General features: G+C 48.9%; 1 protein-coding gene across 1 annotated transcript; it reads right to left on the bottom strand.

Annotated features, from left to right (window-relative positions):
- Positions 1 to 4,667: 4,667 nt before the first annotated feature.
- On the bottom strand, positions 4,668 to 10,165 carry LOC144159484 (uncharacterized). The gene is made up of 2 exons (XM_077691005.1): positions 9,836 to 10,165; positions 4,668 to 8,625 (listed from the first exon to the last, which is right to left on the bottom strand). Exons 1-2 carry the CDS (start codon positions 9,883 to 9,885, stop codon positions 5,610 to 5,612), a joined length of 3,066 nt encoding a protein of 1,021 aa, XP_077547131.1. The 5' UTR covers positions 9,886 to 10,165; the 3' UTR covers positions 4,668 to 5,609.
- Between the last annotated feature and the right edge of the window lie 10 nt (positions 10,166 to 10,175).

Genomic DNA, 10,175 nt, shown 5'->3' with positions numbered 1-10,175 from the left:
ACTTCTGCCTTTTGACACTTTTCGGCGCCTTAAAGTGTTACAAGAGTTAGACTTATGTTGAAAGGATGCCTTTTTGCGAGCTTGATGCTCTTTACCGCACTCAAGATTGTTAGAGGGTGCCAGCTAGGGCGTATATGCATTTCCTAGTCAGTACAGCCAGCCGTCACCTGAGCTTGCTTATGGGGCTTATATCCCAGCATAACCGTACCTAAAGCATACAAAACCACCCGGACTGAAACAAATAACAGCCAAAACGGACCTGCAATGGCTGAAAACCACGGCGTAGAAAAATAATCAACAGAAATAGCCGAAAACGACCTAAAAGGGGAAAACCCGCAAAAATGTACAAGAAGCAGTAGCTGAACCTGACCAAAAGGCAACGAAAATACCCGAAATCCCTTTTATAATGCATAAAGGTGTCGTAAATAGATTATATGCGTGATAACAAATGCTAATATTCAAATATGACAAATTCTTGAAAAAAAAAAAAAAAAAAAAAGCGGTAACGGGATTTGAACCCGGGTTAGGATGTTTGCTTCGCAGGAGCGGAACTACTACACTATGAGACCAAACGGTTCAGAGCGATTAAATTGAGGGCCACATACACGTGGACATAGCTTCAAACATGCCCCTACATGGCACCACGTGTCGCTTGGCTGTGCTCACCGGGAAGCTGGGATACTATACCAGGCAGCAGCATTCTTCTTTCTCGCCAGCGGATACGGCATTTAAAATTGTGCGCTTTTCTTCAAAAGACACAACTTTTCATTTTCTAGCAGCAGATCTCGTCACCGACGAACCTATACTACAGATATAAGCGGATACGCGCTACTACACGCCGATAGGACGGCCTAGCACCTCGAGTCTGGAACCGAAACCGCTCTCACACATGGAAATGCACGGTAGTTAACTGTGTGGGCCAAAAAAAAAAAAAAAAACGTGATGGGTAGTTACTTTTCCTAGCTGGTGGGGTGCTGCTACGCTACACAAGCAGAACCAGAAGTGGCCGCTACGTTAGCCACCACGGGATGGTGCTAGCCCCTCTGTTCATCATCATCATCATCGTCATGACGAATTTCGTTTAGGCGATTCCAGACGTTTTCGTTGCTGCTGGCTCCTTACGGTAGTGCTAGTATTTGCTAAAATAGTTCATTTCTCCGGCGGATTCTTCAGTACAATTGCAAAAAACGACTGATCAGGTTGCATCAAGGTTGACTGCCGCGACGTTTCGTTACATAGAAGTCGCAAACACACGGGCTTCAATGGGGGTGGCAATGGGGAATTGAAAAGCTGCATTAAATCCAGGAGTTTGTTACATGGAGTTTCTTACATCCAGGTTTAATTGTATTTGTAAATTACAGTGCCGTGAATAGAAATATAGTACTCGCTCAGGTGCTTATTAATGAAAAAAAAAATATGGATCACCACTGTAAACATTTTCCTGCTCTATGACTTGTAACATTGCAAATCGCGAATTGGGAAAAGGGGTTGGTTGGGCTTGTCTAAGCGATTCTCTGCAACAAACATGAAAGCAAGTGCATTAAAATGTAAAATAAATGCGTGAGAGAAGCTCTTTATTGAAGTAGGAAATGCAGAGAGGCGTGCCAACATGTGCACATCAACATGCTACTCTGCAGGGAGAGGAAAAGATAGCAGATTAGTAAAAAGAATAGTAGTAGAGGAAAGGAGGGCAAAAAAAGAGACAGCCTCATGTATAGGGGCATTGGATATAGCGTGGACTGCCCGCACTAAGGGGGGCCATAATGTCTCAGCGACACCAATATCTTCAAGGTAGCCAAATAATGCGTCCAGGACTTTCCGGTGAGAGGAGGGAGAATGCCATGGTCTGCTGAATATGTTTCAAAAAGATAGTATGAATGAAGGGCAAAAAAAGAAAAAAGCACGATACTGAAAGAGTACGAACACCTCTCGGTCAGAGCCCCCGTACGTCTGACGACAAAATGACTGTGGATGACTTAAAATATGACATGCCCTGAAGCTTGAATTGGAAAGTCATTTTACTTAGCTTCCTCCTCAGAATCTAGCCGATCTTGATGAAGCAGTCATTCAGACACGTTTTTCTTTTGCTGCTTAGCAATGCAATTTCTGCAGGCATCATGTCAAATGCAGGTGCAGTCAGTCGGGTTTAGCACTTTCTAATGCGGTCATTGCACGCTGGTGCTGTAATAATCAAACCTTCTTCACGTACTTCAGCTGCTGAACTTCCTGGGCCATCGGTATGGTCGAATGCTTCATTAGGCTGTCCACCTGCCCCTTCGTTCCATGCTAGGTTAATTCACCTCAAACCAAGTCGTACAGCAGTTCTGCAATGCATTTAGCTAAAACTCTTGTGTACTGGGAGTTGAAATTAATAATTTGCTTACTTGTTTTATTAAAATTCTCAAAATTTGGTTAATTCCGGTAATATATCTGATATTTCTTGCCATCTTTTTAATAAATTACAAAAAGCTGCTATATTTGATCGTAAAGCGGATGGAGTCTTAGCTTCTGGCTACCATCTGTCCACAAAACTATTTTCCTAGACCCCTCCGTCAGAGTCTTTTTCTCCACAGCCATATGATAGTTTTGGTATCCTGCAAAACTGCAATGCCTTGGCCATGAAGCCCGGTGTACAACAGGCATTCGTGATCCTCGCTTATTGCTTGCTTGTGATAAAATGGTTAAGTGTTCTCGAAGACTTACCAATGAATCTTCCATTAATGTCTTTATCCCTCGTTTATACTTACTTTATAGGTCCATATTGACTTTTCATTCCCATCAAGCCCACCGACCCAACTTTTTTTGACTCTGCTTTTGACGCCCCTTCATATTTAGCATCTCAAATTTTGCATTTTTTTCTTCAGCCTTCTCTTCCCTCTTCCACGATTCAGTGTCCATGCTTCACTCTGCTCATTTTGTGTCGTCCAAGTTCCCAAGTCTATCCTCACAACATTTTGTTTCAGGCCCAGATAAGTTACTTCTCCGTAATATTGTTAAGTTCTGCAACTGCTTCATTCTATCAGCTGTGCACTGTTTTGGTAAAGACAAGTCAAGGCCAATAATTTTACCCTTTTCCAGTCATCTTTTCATTCATTCTTACTTGGTACCTCCCTGGCTTCTGATGATAATCAGGTTGTATCTTATCTGTACAGCTTCATTTGTAGTGCTAGTACAGGCCCCTAGAGCCAATCTACCCACTGCCATGCGGGCCCTGTTTCCTTCAATTTAGTTGGGTCTTTCATTTCATGCACTGTTCCAAATTTTAAGCTAGTCTCGGCACCATTATTTCTTTTTAGATAACCCCAAAGCGCACAATGTTTTCTACAAGCAACATTTCATACTTCTTTCTTTTAAAGGTGAACCTCATGTGTCTAAGTAATGTGTACCTTCAAGAAGCCACACAATATTTGTATCCTTTCATTTCTACTTTGATGTGTTGATTTTTGCTCCATGCAATCAAATACAAGGCAGCCCGAAAGCTTACACTTTGGGCTGGAAGGAGCCCCTTCCCCCACCACGGTGCCAGATCCACAAGAGACCAGCTAGTCACTTTTAACGGCATCAATCACACAGCGCTACCATCTCTCCCATCTTTTCTCCCCGCCAGCCAATGCATTTCTTCCACAACATAGAGACTGTTTCAAACAGGAGGCTTTCCAGTGAGATCCCTTCTGCATCACATTCACCCACCACGATTGCCCTCTCCGCAATGTCCCCTTTGTGGCACGCATGCATCGCTCAGCCACTGCACGTGAGAATGCTCTCAAGATCCTTTCCCCCACAATCAGCAGAAGCGAGCAGTGGGAGGAGACGCTGGGTGGCTCAGACCTGGCCACTCGAAGAATCCTGGTTGAACATGCCGCTTCAGTCGCCACCACACTGGTGGCTAGCTCATCTCCTTAACCCATCTGTTTGCTTTGCATCTGCAATGAGCCAAACCCCGCCAACTGCTCTCTAGTTCATTTCTAATCCCACCAGGTAGATCATGCACAGCCAGTTAAGGTATAACGCACAACAGCTCGTTATGTCCAAGAAGTTCAGCTACGGTGGTTGGTTGTGAATCATACGCTAACTTATGACATAATTCGTCTTCCAGTCGTACCCTTTTCGAAACCCATTTTGAGGTTCTCCTATTGTAGCTCACATCTTAATGCCTGCATTGCTAGCCCGCACAGAACCATATGGCACCTGGCCTGTGCAGCCCTGGCTCCTTTTCCTTCAAGTTAAACTCATCCTACTCATCTGGCATCCATAAGAAATTGCCCTACTTTCTATCACCTTCCCAACAGCATCAAACAGCTTTACCTTGCACTCTGTGCATAGGCTACTGGGATCTCACCCCCCGACTCGTAAAGGAGTCACTCAATCAGCATTCCTAAATTTTGTGGTGATAACTGAGCAAGGTAAGCAAGCTCTCTGGTATTGGACCTGGTCTGTTCACTATGCAGCTTCGCGTAATCTTAGCCTGAGTGCCCAGTTCCTTCCCACGGCTCCGAAATGTCACCACTGTGATGTCGTCAGTGCTGCCTCCCACACAGTAGATTTTTTTTTTTGACAGTAGATAACATTTTGTAAAGCATTGCCCCTGGCTGAGTGCAGATGCTGAGTCACAAAGCAATATGTGCCTGTTATCCAGCAGGGAGAACGCGAGGGAAGAAGCAACACAGTACCGCAACATAGCTAAACAATATATTAAAAGTTGCTACAACCACAGATCTCTTCAATAGGAACAAACACATCACTAAAATGCCACGATCATTTTCTGAAAAGCTGTAAAAGAAATCTAACAACTGTAAATTCATCTCAGGTAAGCTGCCACGTTAATACATAAATTTAGACTTTAGAATTGCACTAACACAAAATTACACTGAAACACTAGGAATTACAGTTAGACCCTTGTGCAAGATCCCACAAATAGCAGAATTCTAGGTTCCGTACAAAATGAGAGCATAGCTTATATTAAGATACGTATTGTGACAAAAAGACCATGCACAATACAAAAGTTGCAACCAATAACAAACAAAGGATATAGGCAACGTGTGTCTATTTGTCACTTACAGAATTAGTTCTATTCTTTGGTACAAAACTTAGTGCCAGAAAAAAAAAAAAAAAAAAAATCTGCACCAAAATAGGCATCTCCACTGTTTGTCATTAAAAGTCTTGTATAAACCTCAAAAAAGACGTTAGGTACGAATTACAGGTAAAACATAGGAACTGCTCACATATCACACAAAAAGAAAAACTGTCATCAACAATGTAGGTTCATCCAAAACTGCCGGACCAGATCTAATGCGTGAAGAAACAGACATGTTCTTTATACTTGTACAACAAAGTTTGGCTAGTCATGGAATACAGCGACTAGAAGTGCTTTTTTTTGCACTAAATCACAAGCTGCATGTTGCTTCCCCCAAATACAAGCCAAGCATCACAATAAACCTATCTAACAACAACAACAAAATATCATTTTTGAGGCCTTTTTGAACAATATAGTAATAAGGAAGCAAAAAAAAAAAAAAAAAAATACGTGGCCACGGTAGACGCAAAGAAGCACTCAAAACGCGAAGGCCACATGCGGCTACAGGAGACTCCTTAAGGGCACCGCACACCGCTCAGGTCAGAATGTCTGAAATGTCCAGGTATGAAAAAATGTTCTGCCAGCATGGCTCATTGAGACGGTCCATCTGGCAGGCGCCCGTCGGGTGGGGCCAGCATTTCACCGGCAGTTTGCAGACGCCTGCGATGGCGAACAGGTGGAACTGGATGTGCCGACGGGCATTCCGCATGGCCTTGTTGGCCGCGGCCTCCGAGCCCGCCACCTTGGTCAGGTGGTTCCTGAAGGCCCTCAGCTGGCACGCGTCCAGAAAGGCCAATGCCGGTGCTCGCTCGCCACCAAACCTCCGTGGGTGCAGCGCATATTCCACCGTCCGGTTCAGGTGCGAGGCGTTGCGTCGGAGCGTCTCATTAATCTCGAAGACAGTCTCCTCAAAGCCCTGCCTCTCCCAGATCTTGAACGTGGTGAGGCTGTAGTTGGCCAGCAGCTCCTGGGCGATGACCTGCAGCTCGGACAGCTTGGTGCTCATGCAGCCAAAGTGGGTCAGGGTCCTGTTCTTCTTGACCATGGCGACAAACGCCTTGGTGCAGGCCACGTCGGACGTGCTGTAGTCCATGTCCAGTTGCATGACGGACTCGTTCTTCTCCATGGCTGCCATGACCGTCGTCAGCGCAATGCTGTCCATGTTGCAGGCACTGATCTGTAGAAGCCGGAGTGTCGTCGTGTTGTTCAGGACCTTGGCAAGGCGCCGGGCAGCTGTGCCGTCCATGGTAGCCGGGGACTCGATGCTGAGGTCCTCGAGGTTGGGAGCAGTGGCCAGCGCAACGAACAGGTCCTTGAGGCATGCAGCATCCAGTTCGACACTCGAGTCCAGGTGCACGGATGTGACGCGGTGGGCGTTGGCGCGCAGGTTTGCAGACAGCTGCAAGATGCCTCGGGTGTCGTAGCACAGCCGGACGCGGTCGTAGGCGACGGCTCGATCCAGGGCGTTCACGACGTCCCCGTCGTCCTCATAGTCCCCCGGCTCAAAGCACCCGAGGTTCAACTCTCTCAGCACGGTGTTGGGCTTGAGAGCATCGATCAGTGCAACCACTCCCTGCGAGTTGATGCTGTTACCCTCGAGATTCACTTTCACCAGGCTCTTGTTAGACTGCAGTGCCAGCGCAAGCCTGACTGCCCCAATGTCGTCTATCAAGTTGCCCCTGAGGTCCAGCTCGCGGAGAGAATTGTTGCACTCGAGCATGACAGACAGGGACTTTGCCTGGGCCTGGCCAAGGCTACACGAGGATAGAACGAGGCATTTCAGGACGCCCTTCGTCAAAACTTCAGCAAGAGCGTCAACACCACTGCAAGAGACACGGCATCCGTGAAGCTCGAGTTTGTGGAGGCTGCTGTTCTGCCTCAGTCCGTCCACAATAGCTAGTGCCTGCTGCTCGTCAAAGCCTGAAACACCCCGCAGGGACAGCTCTTGCAGGTTGCCGGACTTGGCGAGGAGCTCGCCCAAGAAGCGCGCTCCGTCAGGCCCCAACGCATTGTTGCCCAGCCGGATCACCTCGAGGTGGCCGTTCCGCGAGAGACCCTTCATCAGCTCCCTTCCTGCCTCGAAGGTCAGCTCGTTGTCCAGCAGTTGCACGCTCCGCAAGTTCTTAACCCTCCCGAGCATGTCACCAATCCGGCCTGCTGCGTCCGGCGTGAGCGTCAGCCGGGAAATGCTAACGGACGTGAGGGTGGGCATCCTGCAGAGCGAGTAGACAAGCGGGCGTGCCATGGTGGGCGCGAAGTCCCAGCAGGTGATGGCCAGGTGGCGGAGGCTCCTGTTGCAGGCCAGCGCGTCGTACAGGACCTGGGGGTACCCCGAGGCGATCACCGTCCTGTCCAGGTTGAGCGTCTGTATGCACCGGTGCCTCTTGAGCAGCAGGTGGAACAGGATGCAGGCATCGAACACCCAGTCGCTGTTGGAGTGGGCGATGACCGCCTTGTCGAGGGAGCAGATGCACAGCCTCTGGGGCTCTTCCTCCTTGAGCTCGAGGTCGACCCGAACCAGAATGCGGTTGAAGGTCCTCAGGTGGTCCAGAATCCAGCAGCGGTCCATGTCAGTAATGGAACACGGCCGCTCCATGGACAAGTGGTCTCGCTGGAACTCAGCCTGGATCTCTTGGAGCCGTTTCACAATGTCGGCCACTGGGGGCAGGCCGGGGCAGTTTTCATGCAGGTGAAATGCGTACAACTGGCCCACACCAGCGCTGGGGCCAGTACCTGCTGCCCTCTTATGCACAGGCTCTGCTTTGCTGAAAGCCTTAGGGCGCTCTCCCCTTGAAGGTGGCGTAGACGATGCTGCACTTTGAGTGCAACCAAGGCTGGCAGGTTTACGACTCCCAAAACTTGCGCGCGTGTTGTTGAAGGGACCTTTTGGGGCTTCGGATAGTGGCACCCTGTGCTGCCTTTCTTGATGCCGTGGACGGGATGCCTGCAGTCCGTTTTTTCCTGCTTGGCCCGCCATGTGGCCCGTATGGCCTGTATGTGCACCGGGGGCCGAGCAACCGTAGCTATTCCGCGCAGGCCTGGCCCTGCTTTGTGGCGAGTCTACAGGCACCTTGGTGGTGTTCTTTGGCTGCTTGAAATCACGCACTGCAGCCACTGTGCCACCTTCATTGCAAATGGTGCTCAAACGTGTTGTACCCTGGTGGTCCCGAAATTGAGACTGGGATGCACCGTGTCCACCCTTGAATGAACGGTCCACTGTCGCCTGGCCTGGATAACGATGGTTCGACAATAACGCTGATTTATGCACACTGCGGGGTGAACCACAGCAGCCATCAAGTGCAGAGTTCGACAGCATCCCCACTGTGTTGTTTTGCAGCCTGTAGTCTTGCACTGCAGAAGCGGTGCCACCTCCATTGCACGTAATCCTTGCACTTGCTGGGTCTGTACCCCCAAGTCCAGACTGGTCAGCAAAACCAACAGGGCTGGTAGCAGCTGTCTCGGCATTCCATGTGGTTCCCTTGTTCACTTGTGACACGCCAGTGGCTGTCGCCATGAGCCCGGTGACATCCCCAGGTGACCGGATGCCGGCACTAGGAAAAGGAGGGAACCATGTTCAGTCAAGAAGAGAGTTAACTGCCACGATGCGCTGATGCTGAACAATCGCGCAGCAAGTAGTAGCCTGGGGAAATGAGGCTATGATCACAGTTTAACCAGAATATGTATACGCAGACATTTTTAAGTTACACCTCCGTGCACATAGCACGGTTCTCGATTCTCGTTCGCAAACTTAACCCGAGTGATACACCTGCTCATCATCCCCATCAGCCTGTTATGTCCCTTGCAGGACAAAGGCCTCTCCCAGTGACCTCTCCTATCCTGTGCTGCCCGAGTCCATCCCTTGCCCCGAATTTTCTTGGCTCATCCGCTTCCCCTACTTCTTGTCCCGTCTCTCAGTATCCACTCTGTTATTGCCCTGACTAACCAACGGTCAATTTAGCAACCAAAATATCGGTTCTGGCCCAAGCAATGCTCGGCCGATACACAGACAGACGTCAAACGCGCGACAACCATCGCGGCAGGAAACGAGTGCTCCAATTTCGAGCGCGAGACCGGAAACGAAACCATGTCAAGCGAGTAGCGTGTGGGATGGGAGGGGAAGCGGCTATCGGTTTTCACGCTGCTACTCTCATTTGCGACCCTACCGAACGCCTACTGCCTCGTTGCCGAGCAGGGCCAGAGAAAAAAAAAAAAAAAAGAAAGAACGAAAACCGCTGTAAGTCTTTTTTTTTTCATTATTTGTTATGGAACAAGTTGCCGCTCAATGCGTGTCTGCCTGCTCCTAGAGCGTAATGTTACCGAGCTACTTATGAGTCCACCCTCGCAAGGGCCCGGGCAGGGCCTGCGGTATGCGCAAGTAAATAACTCAAGCTGAAACATCAAACTGCAGAATTCACGCAGCAGATGTCGAACAGCTGAAGCGATTTAACCACGGTGGGGGAGAGAAAACTCCCCCTTCCCGATTTTTTTTTTTTTCGGCCCTTTGCTGCGCGTTTGCTGTCCCTTCGCCTGCTTCCATTCCCGAACTACTTTTCTCCCCACAACAAAACAAATCGCGCAGAATGATTTCTCACCAGCAGTACGGCAAATCGAAGTCAGCGTTACGGCTAACTATCAGCAAGTGCTACTGGATGACAGCAGGATGGTACATACTTTAGTTGAGATGTATTTTGGGTGCAACGATCATTAACAATTCTGGGTGCTGCATTGCACAAGCATGCTTGAAAAGAAAGACAGACTTACTTCCGCCTGCCTCGTCCACGGCCGCGCTGTGTCGGCTGTAGCGCTGACATGCCGAGTGCCGGCCTCGAAGCTGACTACGATTGTTGACGCCCGTCGCCGGGCCCACCCCGAGAAGACCCTAAACAAAACAGAAAGGACTCCCACACTAGAGTGAACTAGAAGATACTTCTAGTTCACTCTACCCACACAGAACAGGGACTCCCACAACTCCGAGGCTTCGATTACAAACCAACAACAACCAGGCAGCATCGAAACACCGACGACAAGGAGGTTATGAGCCCACGCGCGCAGCCTGAAAAAAACTGCACCAAATATTCTTTAAAAAATTGTGTTACACTAT

This window comes from Haemaphysalis longicornis, unplaced genomic scaffold (assembly GCF_048455015.1).
Source record: "Haemaphysalis longicornis isolate Haplotype H1 unplaced genomic scaffold, Haemaphysalis longicornis Haplotype H1 scaffold_10, whole genome shotgun sequence".
Classification (NCBI taxonomy): Eukaryota; Metazoa; Arthropoda; class Arachnida; order Ixodida; family Ixodidae; genus Haemaphysalis; species Haemaphysalis longicornis.
Note: the sequence above shows the minus strand (reverse complement) of the source record. Positions and strands in the feature narration are given on the sequence as shown.